The 21764-nt window shown below is 36.0% G+C and overlaps 1 protein-coding gene across 1 annotated transcript in view; it reads left to right on the top strand.

Moving 5' to 3' along the window:
• Window positions 1-21764, top strand: part of LOC127872071 (uncharacterized) — an 80711-nt gene that overhangs the window by 664 nt on the left and 58283 nt on the right. The window contains exons 2-16 of the mRNA XM_052415403.1: window positions 39-107; window positions 585-665; window positions 1636-1705; window positions 2182-2284; window positions 2906-3118; window positions 5102-5199; window positions 6141-6218; window positions 6724-6798; window positions 10966-11025; window positions 12443-12580; window positions 12824-12875; window positions 14809-14946; window positions 16520-16602; window positions 18693-18832; window positions 20070-20090. Coding sequence (XP_052271363.1) covers window positions 39-107; window positions 585-665; window positions 1636-1705; window positions 2182-2284; window positions 2906-3118; window positions 5102-5199; window positions 6141-6218; window positions 6724-6798; window positions 10966-11025; window positions 12443-12580; window positions 12824-12875; window positions 14809-14946; window positions 16520-16602; window positions 18693-18832; window positions 20070-20090 — 1419 coding nt within the window. The remainder of the gene's footprint in view (window positions 1-38; window positions 108-584; window positions 666-1635; window positions 1706-2181; window positions 2285-2905; window positions 3119-5101; window positions 5200-6140; window positions 6219-6723; window positions 6799-10965; window positions 11026-12442; window positions 12581-12823; window positions 12876-14808; window positions 14947-16519; window positions 16603-18692; window positions 18833-20069; window positions 20091-21764) is intronic.

A 21764-nucleotide genomic window follows, 5' to 3' on the forward strand; every position in this document is an offset into this window, starting at 1 on the left:
GTTTTGCCAGATCGAGACCCTTTGCCTCCCTTTTTTAGGTCTTTCCTGGCACAGGGTGAACACAATGAAGAAATCCAAGCCTTGCTGGAACAAGGGAATGAACTCAGGTATGTGGATTAAATTTTTGGGTCTTTTTAAAATCTTATTTAAAGAAAAAAATGTATCTGTATTTTTGAGGTCAAGTTGGGCCAAATTTTGGCACAATTAACAGTCCCTAAAAGTATATATATTTTTTCCCAATTTTTCCCTAAAATTACCAATTGAAGGTTTGCACAATAAAGTATATAAGAAGTATAAAATAGCATTTTGTTAATTTCCATATCCTGCTTTATCCTGAGTTTATTCTTAGCATCACTATACTTCCCATAGCAACACTATACTTCCCATAGCAACACTATACTTTCCATAGCAACACTATATTCCCAGTCCAAAGGGCATCTGCCCCATTCCCAAAATGGGGGAAAAAAACAACACTATGTATAATAATAGTATTTACATACAATATGGATAAATAAACCTAGCAAAGAGTCTGGTTTCGAAGTCATGACGCTTAATAAGTGTGACAGTTTCTTGTTTCATTACAGGGTAACTGCAGAGACATACATGCACGACCACAGTTCTAGGAGCCATGCCATTGTTACCGTCATTTTTACGGAGGTATCATCGTGTCTTTTATACTTGTCATAGAAAAAAAGTCTTAATGCATGTGTAAAGTGTAGTGCCTGATAAGCCTGTGTAGTCCACTCAAGCCAATCAGGGACATGACTTCTGTCTAGACTTAATTTTTGCTAAGAAGAGACTTCCTTCAAACAAAACATTATAAAAAGGGAAGTGTTGTCCCAGACTGCACAGGCTTATCTCAGAAAACACTTAACTCAGATGCATTAACCCTTTCAGCGCTGGAACCGAATTTTAAAGGCCTTTGCAAACAGTTTGGATCCAGATGAGACGCCACAGAACGTGGCGTCTCATCAGGATCCAAACTATTTTTCTATTCTGATAGTATTCTTTGAAAAAAAAACACGAAGAAAATGCTAATTTTAGAAATTCAGCAGACGACATTTTAGCAGACTACAAATTTCCCAGCATGCAAAGGGTTAAGCTTGTTTTCCCAGATCATGGCTCATATTCTGAAAGTTTTGCTCCTGCGCAGGCTAATTTGCGATGACACTTTCCACTTGTGTGATATGTTATTTTTTGGAAAGTCATTGCTAAGTTTCAACCATATATCAATTGTAAGCAGAAATTGTTGTTCCAGATTAGCAGAAATATTAAGAATTGTAAAACTCATTGGTCGAGTTATTGTGAAACTTTATGCACATTATTGAGACCAGTTTTGCCATGAGCTGTGTCATAGTATTTTTCAATTGTCTGGTCAATGCAAAGAAATAAAGGAGCTTTTGTGTAATAAACAGAATATTTTTATTAGAAGAAAAGTAAGTATGGTTGGTGTTTTTCAGTTAGTATATGGGCGCATATCTATATCTTGCCCATTAATACAGGTATTGTTCATATAAAAACTTTCTTCTCATGTTCGATAAAAGCCACTTCAATAAAAGGTCATAAGTTGGTTAAATTTAACCAAGTGTGGGGGTTGGTAACTATTTCACTGTGTCCAGAAATCATGTCTTGCAGCAGACTGGAGGCAAATCGGCCAAGTGAAATCGTCTGTAAAATGAATTTAGTCGACTTGGGCAGGAAGGTAGTATTGAAGTTATAGCTTGCACACGGATGCTGAATTTTTTTGCAACTAATTGAGAAAAAACATTTTTTCAAGCTATTCCAGCTATCCAGTGATCATTGTCATAATTAGCTTTTAATATGGAATCACGAACTTGTAATCAGCTAGTGTGTCATGTATGCCGGCACACTCGGTGTAGTTTTACGCTTAGCTTTCCAGCTTCAGTAAGAGGGCAGATCCCGATTCTGTTTCTTTTATATCATTGCCACTCACATACACATTTTGTAGTCCCTCAGAAAATAAAATTTAATGTTATTTAAAAGATTGAAGTTTTAAAAGCTTCATATTCAACAGCTTGATACTCATGAGCAGCAAACAGCATTAAACCTGAATAGAGAGCGAGTTACTCGCAGGCTGTTCTGGTTTTACGCTGGTTGCATATAGCCATTTTGACTATGCTTCTGAGTGGGAAAGGATTAACTGCTTCCCATTTCAGTGAGAGGGCAGACCCGGATTCTGGGCCAGGCTTCAGGAAGCGACTCACTGAGGGGGCCAACATCAATAAATCATTAGTAACCCTTGGATACGTCATCAAAGCACTTGGTAAAGCACTGTCATGTTCTAACTTGTGATTAATTAATATGTAGCATTTTAGAAAGGTAATTAGTATTGGTATGTTTTATTACTACATAACATCAATTGTAAAGAATCAGGATAAATTTGACTGTAAATGGTTTGAATAATGTTATAAATCTGTATAACTGCACATAACTTACATGAGGATTTTCAGGATTGTATTTCTCCCCCCCTACCTCCCATCAGGTAGGGCAGTTGTCAGAAAACAGCATCTGTACTTTGGATTCCTGACATTTTGAATACACAAAATATATTGGATTCATAAAATCATGGAAAAATCATTTGATATTAAATAAGTAGATTTTTTAATCAATAAATAATATTGGTTTCTCAGTATGTGTATAACGTGCAATGACTTGTCCATTAGTGTTGAGCAGCATTATTTTTAAACATGTAATTTCCTTTGGTAATTGGAAGTATTTTTCTATGTTCTAATTCATCAAGCTCCGTAATAATTTTCTAAAAAATAAATTTTTCCGGTTAATCCCATTGAACGGCTAAAATGGCCCAAGAAATTTTAAGTTTTGTAATTTTTCTAAAAGCATATGACTAAGCTGTGAAATTTAAATAAATCATAACTATTTTCAGCTGAGCGGTCTCTACTGTCCTGGAATGAGGACGATACCTCATCTGGGTCAAGCATAGTGTCCTGTGGTACCCAGGGGTCTCAGTCAGGTCAGGGGTCACAGGGGTCAAGTCAAATCAAGCAGCGTCTGCCATACATTCCATACCGGGATTCCGTGCTCACATGGCTACTGAAGGACAGCCTCGGTGGAAACTCAAAAACATTCATGATTGCAAGTAAGTTGCCTGAAAGTGATTGAAGTGCTGAAAGTGAAGATTTAAAAATGTAATGATGATTGAATCAGTTTTATTAATGCTTTCCGGTGGTTTATAGAGAAATATCAGTGAATTAAAACTGATAATTTCACTGTTTCAAACAGTGAAAATGAACAGTGGAAATTATCAATAATTTTCACTGTTTACTGTGAAATAACGTAAAAAATTTTGACGAAATGATGTCATTATCCCAGCAAAATTCTTAAGTTAAACATTGTTTATATAAACAGTGAAAAAATGAAATAAAAAGAACATGTGTTGGATTTGGTAAAATATCGATTTTAATTTACTCTTGATCATAGAAAATATATATTTTTATATGATCACTTGTGAATTAAAATAGAAAATCCACCGAATCCAACAAATATCCTCTATGTAATTTAAGTATCAAGGTTGAGTAATGTGATTATTGAAATAAATTTTTATTTTTTTATATTTTGTGACTACATGTTGTTAAGTCATAAACAGGGATCATATTTGTTTCGGTTTTGTCGGTCCTAGACCGATTGGGTTCATGAAAGACCGATTGAAAATCCCAAACAGTCGGTCCGATTCTGTTTGCTAAAATTCCCATGTCATGAAATTGATTACACAGTGTACATGCTAACACACCCTAATGACATTCTTATCTCGATTAGGTGTGATAAACCATTCGCTGCAGTCTCTAAACCGGTCAGAACCGTTTTATTGTACGTCAGACCAGGAATCAAACAAAACATGCCGATACATTTTCCACCAGCGTAATAATCCTGTAATATAATTATGAATGAAAGACGCGGATCTGATCAACAGAACAGCCGAAAGCTATTTTTATAGGCGGAACTTCACATAAAATAGTACACAAGAAAAATAATATACATTGTATAAATCTTAGTAAAACCGTGTTAGAATCGAAATAATTCGTGTACTTTATAGTTTGTTGTTGAATAACCCACGAACGGAAAACTAGATGCGTGGTTTCAAATGCTTCGCACTCGTGATTTAATCCCTACGCATCTAAACTATCTGCCGTCGATTATTTGACAACAAACTATAACGTGCACGAATTATTTCTTAATGATTTGGTTTTGTTATTGTCAGTAGCCAACCTACGTACAAACATTTGTTTGGTTCAGTGCATGTTTGTAAGCTATTATTGAGTCGACAACGATTTAAAACATCGATATACAGATTAATAATATAGACAACGATGAAAAAAGTCTGATAAAACAGCATGCGAAACAACAATGAAATCGCAAATTATAAAACCAGTTGAGAAAACTCGTATGTTCCGTTTACAAATAAATGCCTAAGGAAATTTTACTTGTACATGTATTATACCACCTTCAAGAATGGCAAAATCAATGGTATATATTTTAACGTAATTTGTCATGATTTCGGACATAAATTTTCGGATACTTTTCCCCCCCATTTATATCCAGACCGATTGATGTTGCGGGAAAATATGATCCCTGGTCATAAATGATTGTATGACTCAACTTTGCTTTACAAATGAAATAAAAAATCTTAGTCAAAATAGAAACAAAATGTGTTTATATCCCAGACTGTTTATATCTGTTGCTTTTGTATGTTGCCCTACAAGTTAAATGAAATTAAATAATTCCATTAAACCTCATAATATAATCGTGTCTATAGTTAAACATTTGAGCTGTACTCTGGTAAAATGGTGCCAAATGCATTGTGTTAAGTGTTGTCTTAGGTAAGCCTGTGCAGTCTGCAACAGCCAATCAAAGAAGACTATCTGTGTAGACTGGATTTTTGCTAAGAAGAGACTTCATTTAGACAAACAATTCCATAAAATCTTAAAAAGTTGTCACTGATTAGCCTGTGAAGACTGCACAGGCTAATCTGGGACAAAATTGTGTGCACATGCATAAGAGCCTGTATCCCCTGAGCGAGGTTCATTTATTGTTCATAATGTATCCAATTATTCCATTATTTCAGCCATATCTCCGTCCAGCAGGTATTACAGTGAGAGCATCAGTACACTTAGATATGCCCAACGTGCCAAAAACATCATCAATCAACCACACGTCAATGAGGTGGGTACATTATGTCATTTTTAGCTCTGCTGTTTTCGGAGAAAACCCGAGGTATTGTCATAGCCAGCTCGTCGTGTTGTGTCATGTCGTGTCCGTCGTCGTGTCCGCCGTCCGCGTCGTGCTAAAACCTTAACATTTTGTTAAGGTTTTGAACATTGGCTCTAAAATCAAAGTGCTTCCACCTACAACTTTGAAACTTCATATGTAGCTGCACCTTGATGAGTTCTACAAGCCACACCAATATTTGGGTCACAAGGTCAAAGGTCAAGGTCACTGTGACCTCTAAAAAAAATATTAAAAAATTCTGACAAAATTTCATTTGTTAAAAAATGCACCCGCAGCCGAGCGTGGCACCCGTTATGCGGTGCTCTTGTTTGACATCAAACTGTTAACAAATATTTTGACTTATTTTATTGTTGTGCTTTCAAAAGAAAACTTTGTCACAGTTTATTTTGAAGGCCTTTTAACATTAATTAAATAAGAACACAAACTGCTGCCCTACTTCTTTACCTCCAAATTTCCAGAAGCGTGATATTGAGTTTAATATAATTGTTAAAGATATAAAATATTTGTATTGATAATAATGGTTTTGCTTGTTTCTCCACCACTTATTTTTATGTCTTAAGAACTTTTTTGGACTGTTCACAAGAGTTCATGAACATGTTGTGATGTGTGTAATGCACCTTTGTAATTTCTTGGCCAAGTTTGATAATCCAATTCCATAAATTGCCTTGAAAATTTCTTTCAATTGCTTCGTTTTACAGCCATTGCAAGCATTATGGGTCTTCAGTAAATAACATGACTGAATATGAGCCACTCTAATACTTGACGCACATGCATAAAGCCCAGTTTTCTTAGAACAAAGCTCACATACTTTGGTCACAGATTGCTCTGTGACAAGCCATGCTTGTTTATGAAAATGTCTCTTGTTTACTTTGCAGGACTCCAATGTAGCGTTAATCCGTGAATTACGCGGTGAAATTGAGCGTCTTCATCAGATGCTAGCCAGTACACCCAAAGTATGTCATTCAAAGGTCAATTTCTGAGTCTTTTGTGTTGGCCAGATTTCATGCATTTTGCAAATCTAGTTATATTTATTGTAAAATCAAAGCAGAGCTTGTGTCGTGTTTTATTTTTGCACCTGAACATTTTTACTCATTTTAGGTACCTAAATATGGATGTTCATTGCATTTGTTAAGAACTGCTTTAATATGTTTTGCTTGTAACTGCACTGATCTCATTTCCAAAATGAAGGTGATTGCTTTTCACATTTAATAAAATGAATTATGAATGCTATCTTCATTCTAAAAATACTGAAACTCTGTTAAAATCAAATCCTATATAGTAGGCAAGATATATTGACTTATGAATTTATGTGTACAGTGTATTGTTAATGAAAAACATTTTACAAAGGTACTCCTCATTATAAATGTATAAAGGGAAGTAACCTAGCTATGTATTTTAAAGGGAAGAAAGCTAGTCATGTAATTTAAAAGGGAAGTAACCTAGTCATGTATTTTAAAGGGAAGTAACCTAGTCAGTCAACCAGAGAAAGATGACTGTGAACTTGCTGAAAAACTGCTTGAAAGTGAAGAAAAGGTAGGAACCACTGTTGGACAGCCATGATTCCAAACATAACTTTTCGCCTTTTATTTTGCTTTCTATTTTAGTCAATTTCACAACAGGAAATGGCAGTGTTTATCCTGTTTGTTATTTGCCCATGTTTATGTGTCAATACCATACATGCCAACATTTTTCAGGTCCAAATAATTCAAAAGTTGGCAGTTTTTGATTTTCATGACTATCCTGCCGGATAACTAAAATGATCAATCATGCCATCTTTAATTTACCGGTAGTCAGTAATCAGTATATTACCTACAAAAACTCGAAGTTTCTTGCCAATGTTGACGATAAATATGTTTAAGGATTTCATGAAGAAAAAACGTTCTCCATTTTCAGGAAGTAAACATACATGGGCACTATGCTCATGACTCCATAAAGTGAAATGAGGGGTATCCCCATACGCGTTGGGAACACGTTTTTTTCCATTTGTAATTTGTAAATAGTGTTAAGTGATGTGCATGCATTGTCTGCTGTTCTTTTGGACCAATTGTCAATTAACTCTAAATTTAAATTTAGATTGATGCAATTATTTTCTGGAAATTAGTAGAAAACTAAAGAAAACTTGTGTGAAACGTCTATGTGTATCGGTCAGCAATTTGTTTGATATACAAAATCTGTGTTTGGAAAGGTTTTTTAACCTTAGGTGGTATATAACACAGGAAAAAAGTATCTTTGAACTTGATTGGGCCATGAAATACAAACGCTGTGGGCTTTTATTTCCATATGATACATCTATCAATAGCAACTAGCGACCTCTATCATAAAATCACTATGGTGTGAACACCAGATAAAATCAATAATTTGCAGATAAATCGCTGATAAGGTGTCAAAAAGAACACTCGTGCAATTGAGTAGTAGAAGTGGGTTGTAAATAATTGGCAATAAAGGAATTAGCAATGTTATTGTGAACTAAATGAACGTACATTGTCAAATGTCAGGACAAATTGTTTCATATTAGGACGCTCGGATAAAAAGCCCAAAAGTGGGACTGTCTGGCTGAGATTGGGAATTATGGCATGTATAGTTACTAAACATAAACAGGGGCGTAGGTAATGGGGAGGCAGGGGAGGCGGCCGCCTCCCCAATATTTTGCCTGGTTGTCGTTATATAAATAAAACATACAATCCCCCAAAATCGCCTCCCCAAAACCAGTATTTTTGTATTCACACACTGTCAGTGCAGAAGCCATGTGTCCCCTCTCCGTCTGCTCCGAGGTTGACAATAGTGATGTGTCAATATCCCTTGTTAGGTGTCATAAACCAGGGGCCAGGGTTAATGTCATTGTGTAATTGTTTTCTTGTTCTTTTCCGTGATTGCACTGTCGGTGTTTTGATTAAGGACAGGCTATTTTTATGCCCCCCTTCCAAGAAGAGGGGGTATATTGCTTTGCACATGTCGGTCGGTCGGTCGGTCCGTCCACCAGGTGGTTTCCGGATGATAACTCAAGAACGCTTGGGGCTAGGATCATGAAACTTCATAGGTACATTGATCATGACTTGCAGATGACTCCTATTGATTTTGAGGTCACTAGGTCAAAGGTCAAGGTCACGGTGACCCAAAATAGTAAAATGGTTTCCGGATGATAACTCAAGAACGCATACGCCTAGGATCATGAAACTTCATGGGTAGATTGATCATGACTTGCAGATGACCCCTATTGATTTTGAGGTCACTAGGTCAAAGCTCAAGGTCACGGTGACCCGAAATAGTAAAATGGTTTCCGGATGATAACTCAAGAACGCATACGCCTAGGATCATGAAACTTCATGGGTAGATTGATCATGACTCACAGATGACCCCTATCGATTTTGTTGGTCACTAGGTCAAAGGTCAAGGTCACGGTGACCCGAAATAGAAAAATGGTTTTCGGATGATAACTCAAGAACGCATACGCCTAGGATCATGAAACTTCATGGGTAGATTGATCATGACTCGCAGATGACCCCTATCGATTTTGAGGTCACTAGGTCAAAGGTCAAGGTCTCAGTGACCCAAAATAGTAAAATGGTTTTCGGATGATAACTCAAGAACGCATAGGCCTAGGATCATGAAACTTCATAGGTAGATTGATCATGACTCGCAGATGACCCCTATTGATTTTGAGGTCACAAGGTCAAAGGTCAAGGTCATGGTGACCCGAAATAGTAAAATGATTTTTGGATGATAACTCAAGAACGCTTTTGCCTAGGATCATAACACTTCATAGGTACATTGATCGTGACTCGCAGATGACCCCTATTGATTTTCAGGTCACTAGGTCAAAGGTCAAGGTCACAGTTACAAAAATCGTATTCACACAATGGCTGCCACTACAACGGACAGATCATATGGAGGGCATGCATGTTTTACAAACAGCCCTTGTTTTAATTTGAATTGATCGCTTTAAATCAAAGGTAACTGAAACTTAAAACAATTTTGAGTAAATATACGCTTGAAAAACATTAATTTGATTGAAAATATTTTTGTTTTCTAAGTATAACAGTTATTATTTGATTAGAAATCATTGAAACTATATCATATATGTAATTGTTTAATGTCATTAAAATATATAAACATTCACTTTATTTTATGTTTTAATTAGTACAAGTTTTTGGAAAGAAAAAAATAACTGTTAAGATTTCTGGGTCGTATTCTGCGGCATTGGACAAACTGATTTCATAACAAACTGAAAGTGAGACAAAAATTGAGCATTTATATCAGCATGAAAGTTCCCCCAAAACGCACCATATTAATTGTAATTGTAAAATATTTCGGAACCACAGGAGACGACAACCCTCTCAAACGAACCCCTTTATGTTCCCAGTACAGAAACTGGACTGCCTTCCCAATGTTTGGAGGTTATCTACGCCCCTGATAAATAAGGCAACAATCATTGATTCAGAATGATATACTTTATTTGTCTCATCATCTTTAAAAAAAACACAAACAAACAGTAGTATCTTGTGTGGCTAGCATATTTTGTTGTTGCTTTTTAACAATTTATACTTCTTTTATTTCTAAAATAATGAATACATGTAACATTTATTACGAACTTAAAACTTAATTATATAGACTTAAATTTTTGGGTGTTTTATCAATGTCTTAACATGTCATTGCATTTTATGAGGCCATGTATACCTTTGATAATACTTCATTGTGCCAATTACCATTTCCATTACTTATGTCAGTGCATGTATTAAATATTCATGCAAATTATCTAAATATTAAGTGCAACGACTTAATAAGCTTGGCATTTAGATAATTTCGAGATGTTAGAATTAACTATTATTTTTTATATAGAAATGTTCAGGTTGTATAGAACAGCTTGCATAAGTTGTCATTTTATAGCATTTTTATACCAGATAAGAAACTTTAAAATGCCAGCCTTTGGCAAGCAAACTTTTAAATTTCTGGGAGACATTGAATATGATATGGTATAGAAAGACGGCAATAAATGTGAGATGATTTTTATCAAGCCATTTTATAGGAGACAGACAAATAAATTTATGATTTTATTAAAATGTTTTGAATTCCATGGGTTGTTTACTGTTATTTAATTCATATTGTAAAAATAATGTCATACCATCGGCCAGTGAAATCAAAAGTAACCAGTGAAAACACTGAATAATGTTATCCTAAACATGTTGAAGATAGGAATGTTTGTATTGGATGTAGCATAAATAATAATGTATCCCCTTTCTGAGAAAACAGAGCTAAAAGCATGTGCCTAAAGTGTCCAAGATTAGCCTGTGCTATACATATTGGCTTATCAGGAATGAAACCATTTTTATGGATATTTTTGTTTAACCCTTTGCATGCTGGGAAATTTGTCGTCTGCTAAAATGTCGTCTGCTGAATTTCTAAAATTAGCATTTTCTTCGATTTTTTTTTCGAAGAATACTATCAGAATAGCAAACAGTTTGGATCCTGATGAGACGCCACGTTCTGTGGCGTCTCATCTGGATCCAAACTGTTTGCAAAGGCCTTTAAAATTCAGCTCCAGCGCTTTAAGGGTTAAGAGTAGTTTCTTCATATTTAAAATCAAGTTGAGGTGAAAAGTGTTGTGCCTTATTACCTTGTGAAGACTGCACAGGCTAATCAGGGATGACACTTTATGCACATGCATTCAACTGTTTTCTATTTACATCTTGTCTGCTTTTACAGGCCAAACTGCTGACCCAATCCTGGATGTGTAAATGGTCCACAACACACGACATCATTGAGGTATGAATATCTTTTACCCGAGTCCTGGGCAGGTTTCTCAAAACTGAAAGGTACAATTGAGCTTACGATGATAACTTGGATCAACCTATGTATGAAAACTCAAAATCGAACATTGAAATCTAGGTGTCAAGTGTGAGCAAAATTTGAAAATTATCAACAAAAATTTTGCTTGTTATAAAGAATTTTATTTATGACTTACTGTAACAGACTATAAACTTTACAGGCCTTTCAATTTTTGGCAAGCTGGCCAAGATGGACTTTTTAAAATGTTTTTTCTGGTCAACATGAAACTTGATAGATATGTTGCTTATACTACAAAGAAGTGCAAGACATTTGTTTGTGTATGTGTCAATTTTCTTTGCAGAGCTATGTGTCCTTGAATTAATGCAAATTTTGGATACTTACATAATTGGACTTGTATTATAAACAGTTTTCAAAAGAGATCTTTTTACAAGTGTTGCTTATACTGTGTAGAAGTGCAAGACATAAATTTTGTGTATGTTGAACTATTTGTTGAATTATTATGTGCCCTTTAATTTAGGTCAATTTTTGGATACTTATATCATAGCATACTTTGTGTCTCTAACAGATGTCTGTGTATCAAAATAAACTGTAGCGGAGTGTTGTTTATACTATGTAGAAGTGCAAGACATTATTTTTATGATGAGACATACCATTTGTACTGACTATGTTCAATATGAAGATAATATACAATTTAAATTTGAGCTGCATTCTGGGAAACTGGTCTTAATACATTAGCGTAAAGTGTCATCCCACATTAGCTGGTGCAGCCTCCATGAGCATAAAGTGTCATCCCAGATTAGCTGGTGCAGCCTCCATGAGCGTTAAGTGTCATCCCAGATCAGCTGGTGCAGCCTCCATGAGCGTAAAGTGTCATCCCAGATTAGCTGGTGCAGCCTCCATGAGCGTAAAGTGTCATCCCAGATTAGCTGGTGCAGCCTCCATGAGCGTAAAGTGTCATCCAGATTAGCTTGTGCAGCCTCCATGAGCGTAAAGTGTCATCCCAGATTAGCTGGTGCAGCCTCCATGAGCGTAAAGTGTCATCCCAGATTAGCTGGTGCAGCCTCCATGAGCGTAAAGTGTCATCCCAGATTAGCTGGTGCAGCCTCCATGAGCGTAAAGTGTCATCCCAGATAAGCTGGTGCAGCCTCCATGAGCGTAAACTGTCATCCCAGATTAGCTGGTGCAGCCTCCATGAGCGTAAAGTGTCATCCCAGATTAGCTGGTGCAGCCTACAGTGTATTTTTAATTTGGAAAAGACCTTTAACGACAACATTCAATAAAATCAGGAAGTGTCATCCCTGATTAGCCTGTGTTGACTACTGATAATTGGGGTTTTCATGAATAGGGCACTCCTGTATTGTTTGCAATTCTTACAAAACATTGTTTATTCCAGGAGACAGACCTGAGTATTCGAGGGGTACGCAATCAGCGGTCAAACTCTCTGGGTGTGATGATTGACTCCCAGTTGCCGTACCTGGTTGGCATTGACGACGACATTCTCAGCACAGGAATTGTAATATTCAATCTCAAGGTGTGTGAAGTGATCATTGGTTTATTTAGTTTGGTTTAAAACTAATAATTCAAGTTTCTGAAGCCACGATGTTTTTAGGCAATATTATGTTTGTTTTCTTTAAAGAAATATAGTTTTAAAAAAAGGCTAAGGTTATGTCCAACTTGGCACAATTAATAAATTATTGCAAATGGAATTAATAAGTTATTTGTTGGATTTTCTGTTGCCTACATATATGTTGTATAACACAATATTTTTCTCCAGGAAGGAGAAACATTAGTTGGAAGGTCAAATGCAGAGATGCAACAAGATATAGGTAACTTAGCCAAACTGTATTTGAGATGCTGTCTGGGAAAACAGGGCCTAATGCATTTGCTTAAAAGAATTGTCCCAGATAAGCCTGTGCAGTCTACACAGGCTAATGAGGGAAACTTTTCCCGCCCAAACTGGATTTTGTTAAGAACATATTTCCAACTAAAAAATAGAAATAAAAGTGGATATTGTCATACCATCATCCCTGATTAGCCTGTGTGGACTGCACAGGCTAATATAGGATGACACTTTACACACATGCATTAAGCCCCATTTTCTCAGTGAAAGATCATTTAAACATATTGGTATTGCATTTGAACACAGAAATTAGAGCAACTTGCTGATTTATTCTATGGAAATTTTTATTCTATTGAAACTCCAAAAGTACTTAAGCTACGTAAATTACTCATCGTATGGATAGAGAGCGATAAGATGAATATGCATGTTATTTCAGCTTTATCTTCTTACACAAAATGTAGTTGCTATGGTTACAGAAATATGTGAAAATAAAATCTTGATCCTGCGGCCAGTCTAAAAGTTCTTAAACGAGGTTTATTAAACTTGGTATATGAACTAAGGGCTATATGGAAAATATGCATCTCATTATTTCAGTTCTGTCTGTTTGTCTGTCTGTCTGTTAAGCCAAACTATCCGAATCCTGCATTTTCTCAAAAAGTGTTTCAGCTTGGTTTATGAAACCCAGTATGTGGATAGGGGGCCATATGGGGAGACTTATGTTCCAGATTATATTTATAATCCTTATTTTCAACCATTTTTTATTAACTGGATTCAACCATAATCCTAAGGCTTCTTATGACACTCTTTAGTCTGTTTTCTGGGTAGAGCCAATACTTGGTGTCTTTAATGAAGACTCTAGAGAACAGTCTCAGTGTGTGAATTAAACTGTGGCCATCCCGATATATATATTGTTTTACGCTACTGCAATAAAGTGAAATGTATGCATAACACAGCTGCTAAAGGCACTTAGCAGGTGGTTGGGACGCCATGGATTTGGTGCCCCCCAAGGGACCAGGAGGTCAAGGGTTTGATCCCACTGTGAGAGTGTTCTTTAATTCTCCTCAATAGACATCAGTTAATGATTCTACACAGGAAACATAATTAAGAGCTTTTCAATAATTTTTATGTCCCCCACTATAGTAGTGGGGGACATATTGTTTTTGCCCTGTCTGTTGGTCTGTTGGTCTGTCTGTTTGCGCCAACTTTAACATTTTGCAATAACTTTTGCTATATTGAAGATAGCAACTTCATATTTGGCATGCATGTGTATCTCATGAAGCTGCACATTTTGAGTGGTGAAAGGTCAAGGTCAAGGTCATCCTTCAAGGTCAGAGGTCAAATATATGTGGCCAAAATCGCTCATTTTATGAATACTTTTGCAATATTGAAGATAGCAACTTGATATTTGGCATGCATGTGTATCTCATGGAGCTGCACATTTTGAGTGGTGAAAGGTCAAGGTCAAGGTCATCTTTCAAGGTCAGAGGTCAAATATATGTGGCCCAAATCGCTTATTTTATAAATACTTTTGCAATATTGAAGATAGCAACTTGATATTTCGCATGCATGTGCATCTCATGGAGCTGCACATTTTGAGTGGTGAAAGGTCAAGGTCAAGGTCATTCTTCAAGGTCAGAGGTCAAATATATGTGGCCCAAATCGCTTATTTTATAAATACTTTTGCAATATTGAAGATAGCAACTTGATATTTGGCATGCATGTGTATCTCATGGAGCTGCACATTTTGAGTGGTGAAAGGTCAAGGTCAAGGTCATCCTTCACAAGGTCAAGGTCATCCTACAAGGTCAAACATCATATAGGGGGACATTGTGTTTCACAAACACATCTTGTTAGTCTTTTAATGCAATGCCGCTAAAAGTTTTAAACTCAAAAGTAAAAATAATTAATATTTCCTTCAGTTTTGGAGGGACCAGCCATTGAGAGGGAGCACTGTCGTTTTGAGAACATTCAAGGGGAGGTAATGCTGATTCCTGCACCAGGGGCCATGTGTGCCGTCCAGGGCCTGGAGAGTACACAGCCGACAAAACTGTCTCAGGGTAGGTTGAAGACTCCCCAGGGAAGGTTGGAGACTCCCCAGGGTGGTCGTTATAAGAGCCTTTCTCTGGGAAAATGGGGTTAAATGCAAATGTGTAAAGTGTTGTCCCTGACACTTTCCATATAAACTGGATATTTGTTACAAAAAGACTTCTTTTAAATGGAAAAAACAATAAAAGAAGAAAGTGTTGGTCTGGATAAGTCTGTGTTGACTGCACAGGCTAGTCTTGGACAAAACTTTATGCAAATGCATTAAGCCCAGTTTTTCTATAGCAAGGCTCATAAACAGAAACAATTAAGTGACCAAACCTGTATTAGTGATGATGATATGAAATTCTCACTTCTATAACATAACGTTGTTTAGGGTGCATATAATAACAATTATAATAAGAACACAAAATGATTACGAAGGATAATATTCCATGTAAGATTACATTTTGAAAGAGATATAAATTTTAAAAAGAGATATACACTCAAAGACAGTTTGAACGCAGCACTTATAGTCATCATTATATATTGACTATTTTTAATGTCTTTCATCCAAATATGAAATATGAACACATAAATCATTAATACACATGTCTTGTAAATTGTATTCAAATTGACCAAGAATGTGGTGAATTATTCAACCAGCAACATCACTCTCAACTAAAAAGTCTCTGAAACACTTAAAGTAAAAATATTTACCTTTAGTAATAATCATTTAACAGTCAAAGATGTTGAATATGTATCTTTTAAGATAGTTTTGTATATCGCTTTTCAAAGAGCAATTCAGGTACTGTCATTTAGTTTCCATGTACCAGTTGTCATGAAGTATAAACAAATCCCTGTTTTTTTTAAAGCCATTTTCATGCTTTCTTTATGTACTTTTCATCAATCTTAAATACTCATCAAAATGTTGGCCCCTTCATCCGTGTAAGGTCAACGTACAACATCTTCATATAACTGTTTTTTGACATGGGTATTCAATTGAAACTTCAAACATTGTTTGGGGTTATTGTGTGAGTTCACTGACCCGAAGAAGAAGCTGGAATATATTTCTGTGCACCTGCCCATTGATCAGTTGGTTGGTCGGTTGGTCAGTCAGTTGGTCGGTCAGTTGGTCAGTCAGTTGGTCAGTCAGTTGGTTGGTCAGTTGGTCGGTCGGTTCTTAGGTTGGTGAGATAATTTTTTCGTTTCCATGCATTATCTAGAGAACACTCTGACATAAAACCATGCAAATTGCTGTGATGGCATATTGGTAGTGGTATGAAAGAAAGATGCCTATTGATTTCAAGATAAACTCGTCAACGGTCAGGGTCACAGGGGCTTGTATCAGTATAATTGTTTTCACTTAATATCTTAGTTGCATTGGCTTATGATATTGCAAAGCGGGACTTTGGTTACTTTGCTGCAAGTCAGGGGGCATACATAATTTACAGACATCTCTTGTTTAGCCCTTTACAGTATGTTACAGTTTGAAGTGCATTTTGTACGTTTCCTAAGCACTTTTATTGAGAAAGAATTCAGAATTATACCAAAAGATCCTAAATTACCTGGTTTGAAAGAAACACATTAGCCAATTTAATATTGCAGGAGATTATGTGGTGCTTGGTGGCAATCAAGTCTTCCGATTCAACAACCCAGCTGAAGCTGCAAAACTCAGGGAAAATAGACAGGTAAATCCAAGACTATATTCACTATAGGGAAATAAACATGTCTATCTGGTACCATATTCACCATATGGACAATCAACAGGTAAATCTGGGACCATATTCAGGAAAAATGTACAGCTAAGTCAAGGACCATATTCACCATTTAGAAAATATAATGGTAAACCTGGGACCATATTCAAAAGAAGGAAAATAGACAATAACCTTATTCACTATAGGGATGGCAAGGTAAATCTGGGACCTTTGGGGAAAATAGACAGGTATTTTTTGTACACCAGGCTTTCATGTGGGTTTTAGCATATTCAATATGGAATGTTTTATTGTGTAATAACTTTATGTTAAAACCGTGCCAATACCTTATTGTTACATTATGTCACATTTTAGCACCAAACTTAGGCAATATATTTTTATACCCCCGGTAGGGTGGCATATAGCAGTTGAACTGTCAGTCCGTCTGTCTGTCAGTCTGTGATTCTGTCAGAAAACTTTAACATTGGCCATAATTTTTGAAATATTGAAGATAGCAACTTGATATTTGGCATGCATGGAGCTGCACATTTTTAGTGGTGAAAGGTCAAGGTCATCCTTCAAGGTCAAATGTCACAAAACAAAATCCAAGGGAAGTAACAAGCTTTAAAGGGAGATTATTTTAAGCTCTGCTGTTTTCGGAGAAAACCAGAGGTATTGTCATAGCCAGCTCGTCTTCCGGCATTGTGCTAAAACCTTTTGAACATTGGCTCTAAAATCAAAGTGCTTCCACCTACAACTTTGAAACTTCATATGTAGATGCACCTTGATGAGTTCTACATGCCACACCCATTTTGGGGTCGTTAGGTCAAAGGTCAAGGTCACTGTGACCTCTAAAAATAAAAATAAAAATCTGACAAGCTTTCATTTATTCAAAACTGTACCAGCAGCTGAGCGTTGGCACCTGTTTTGCGGTGCCCTTGTTATTTTATATCATTGGGCAGGTACAGATCATTTTCACAAGGGAAGTAATATTTTTTAAAGGGATATAATAAAAATTTTTTTTTTTTAATTCAAAGCGGCGCAGTAGGGGGCATTGTATTTCTGACAAACACATCTCTTGTTTACCATGCCCATATGATATTGTTTTCGTCGTTTTATATGTTTGCATCATTCTAATGTGATATTTTATATTGTGCCCATGTGATGGTATTACACCATGTACATGTGATATTATTACGCAATGCCCATGTGATATTCTTACACCAATTTCATATGATATGTTTACACCATGTGCATGTGATATTGTTACGCAATTCTCATGTGATATTCTTACACCATGTTCATGTGATATGTTTACACCTTGTACATGTGATATTGTTACACAATTCCTATGTGATATTCTTACACCATGCTCATGTGATATGTTTACACCATGCCCATGTGATATTCTTACACCATGCCCATGTGATATTCTTACACCATGCTCATCTGATATGTTTACACCTTGTACATGTGATATTGTTACGCAATTCCCATGTGATATTCTTACACCATGCTCATGTGATATGTTTACACCATGCCCATGTGATATTCTTACACCATGCCCATGTGATATTCTTACACAATGAACATGTGATATGTTTACACCATGTCCATGTGATATTCTTACACCATGCCCATGTGATATTCTTACACCATGCTCATGTGATATGTTTACACAATGTCCATGTGATATTCTTACACCATACTCATGTGATATGTTTACACCATGTCCATGTGATATTGTTACACCATGTCCATGAGATAGTGTTACACCATGTCCATGTGATATGTTTACACCATGCCCATGTGATATTGTTACACCATGTCCATGAGATATTGTTACACCATGTCCGTGCAATATGTTTACACCATGCCCACGTGATATTGTTACACCATGTCCATGAGATATTGTTACACCATGTCCATGTGATATGTTTACACCATGCCCAAGTGATATTGTTACACCTGTCCATGAGATATTGTTACACCATGTCAATGAGATATTGTGATGCCATGTCCATGAGATATTCATACACCATGACCATGTGATATTCTTACACCATACGCATGTGATGTCCTTACAGAGTCAAGGGAGCCTGAACACCCTGGGCTCTGGTTACCCCTCCTACAGCGGGCTCTCAAGGGCCAGCAGCTACAACTCCATCATCAGCAGCAGCGACGATACTAGCTACCTCAGTCCCCAACAGGCCAGGGCCTACCCAAAGTAGGTATCTCTTTAGGGTAGACACATTTTAAATATGAGATTCATTTTGGGAAAACCTGGCTTAATGCATGTGCATATTATTGGTGTTCCAAATAAGCCTGTGCAGTCTGCACAGGCTAATCAGGGACAACACTTTCCGCTATAAATTGTACTTAATGTTTAAAGGAAGTATCTTTTTAGCAAAAATTCAGTTTGATTGTAAGTGTTCTCCCTGATGGACTTCATAGGATAATCTGGGATGACACTTTACGCCAATGCATTAAGCCCAGTTTTCCCAAAGTGAAGCTGAATTATAATCCGCCTTTCAGACTCCTATTGTAAATTAACAAAATCCACAGATTCATTTCATCTGTTAATTTATTTAGGTTGGATTATTCCTAAGATTCTTTTATGTACTTGCAAATTCTCAAATTAACGACGTGTACCATGTTTCTTCTAAACCAATGAGTAGTTACTCCAAATAAACACTGTTTCTTGTCAGGAGTATAACTTTTTCAAAATATATTCATATCTAATACCTGTCATTCTATGTCTAAATGAATCGCAGGAGACAAAACATTTCATCAGTGATATTCCTTTAAGCCACTGTCTGTTATGAGTTATGTCACATAATTGTTCCCTTTGATCAGTAATAACTCAAACTTTGTGATAGATGTGTATGGCCCATTTTTGAATGGACCGAAGAGGGATGGCCAACTTATAACTGGTATATTACTTGTATGTGCATGATTGTGCTTTCTCGAATGAATGCTTGCATGTAACCTGGCATGTGAAGCAATCCCGTTGGCAGATTTAAAAAACAAGTTATGGCCCTTTTTTCACTGAGAATACATTTTACATTCAAAAGTACATTACCTGCAGGACTTAATTAACTTTTTACTTTGAAGTATGGTATTGTAATCAAACTAAGCATCCAATGTACTAATTGCATAACCCAGCTTTGTATTGTGACAGCTAAATAATGAGTGACATACTGTCACTGTCAAAATTAATCGACTGAAATGATTGGAGTGAATATTAGTGGTATCTCCTTAAATCTGTTTATAAGAAGCCTGAATTTCAAGAATGAAAGCTTGATCCTCGATACTTAATATATTTTTTTTCAAGCATGCAGACATGCTAAAAGCATTGTAGGATTCTTATGAAAGCAGGCTTGTTTCCATTTTACATCTGTCACTGAAAACTATTGTGGAATGCAAGCTGTGTGATGCCTATTTTCTTTCTTTTACAATAACAGCTATGCAGCCCAAGAATTATGGTAAGTCCTTCTTCCATTAATATGAATAAAGGTCCTAGTTTTTAATACCAGTAAAATACCTGTATTAACACTATATTATGTGAATTGAGCTAATAAATCAAACTTGGAATGGACATCATTTGTGTGATGTTCTTATACAAAACTGTTTTATTTTTTTGTTTAAAGGATGCAATGATATAGCAAGTTTCTATTTGAGCGATTATTTGTCTAAATTGAAAAAATACAAAAGGTAATATTATGGATTTTTTTAACAAAACCAGTTTATTCCAAAACTGATGTCTTATTTCACCTTCACATAATATGTTTGTATCAATAAATACAGCTGTATTGTCTATTAAAAAAAATATTATTTAAAATCACTTCATTCCAAACCATTATATGACTAAAATACTTATGTAAATGGCGAAACATTAAACAAAAACTAAACAGTACAATCACTTCCTGTCACTAAATTTGTTTAATGGAAAAATGAAATACATAAATACCATCAGTTATATAATGTAAGTTATACCTGGATATATAATATTTTCTTAAGTATAAAAATGTTTATGGCATAAGAAAACTTAAATATATAAGTCGTGTTCTGCGAAAACTGGGCATAATGCATGTTCGTAAAGTGTTGTCCCAGATTAGCCTGTACAGTCCGCACAGGCTAATCAGGGACGACACTTTCCGCCTAAACTTGATTTTCGGTAAGAAGGGACTTCCTTGAAACTAAAAATACCATAAAAGCGGAAAGTTTTGTCCCTGATTAGTCTGTGCGGACTGCACAGGTTAATCTGGGACAAGACTTTAAAAACATGCATTATGCCCAGTTTTCTCAGAGCAAGACACATGTACTGAATGCTTTCAGCTCTTGCATTTCATTTGTGTTTACTGTATACCCAAGCATGTTGCGTGTGTGATCAATTTTAATAGAGATTGTGTTACAAAGTAACATATATATTGACAAAAATAAGTGTTTAACCTTTTACCACTTAAAAACATATTTTTTCGCATTTGTAGTCTCTTAGAAAGTTAAATTCAATGAAAGACCTTTCTTACTAGATTCAAGTTTTAAATGTTTCATTTCCAACCCTTAGATACTGATGAGCAGCAAGCAGCATAAAACCTGAACAGACTGCGAGTAACTCGCAGGCTATCCTGGTTTTATGCTGTTTGCACCTAAACATTTTCACTTTGTTTCTGAGTGGGAAAGGGTTAAGGATCATAGATATAGTATAATGCTGATTGTGTTTTCCTCTAACAAACTTTATTAAGAAAGGATGTGCCTTTTGATTCCAAAAAAAAAGCATTATTTTCTTCACTGAAAATGCTGTTTATCATAGCTAAACTAAATGCAGCAAACTAAATGCCTAAAACCCAATTGCTAATAGTTTACATAACAATTTTATTACTGTTGAAGTGTATTTTAAAGGAAAAGTCTTTTCAAATCTGATTGTTACAAAAGGCAACTAAGCTTCATAAGTCATATATATAACTGATTTGAGTGGCGTTCTGAGAAAACTGGGCATAATGCATGTGCGTCAAGTGTTGTCCCAGATTAGCCTGTGCAGTCCGCACAGGCTAATCAGGGACGACACTTTCCGCTTTCATGGTATTTTAGGTTTCAAGTAAGTCCCTCCTTACCAAAATTCCTTACCAAAAATAAAGTTTAGGCGGAAAGTGTCACAT

Source organism: Dreissena polymorpha, chromosome 3, assembly GCF_020536995.1.
Source record: "Dreissena polymorpha isolate Duluth1 chromosome 3, UMN_Dpol_1.0, whole genome shotgun sequence".
NCBI classification, from domain to species: domain Eukaryota; kingdom Metazoa; phylum Mollusca; class Bivalvia; order Myida; family Dreissenidae; genus Dreissena; species Dreissena polymorpha.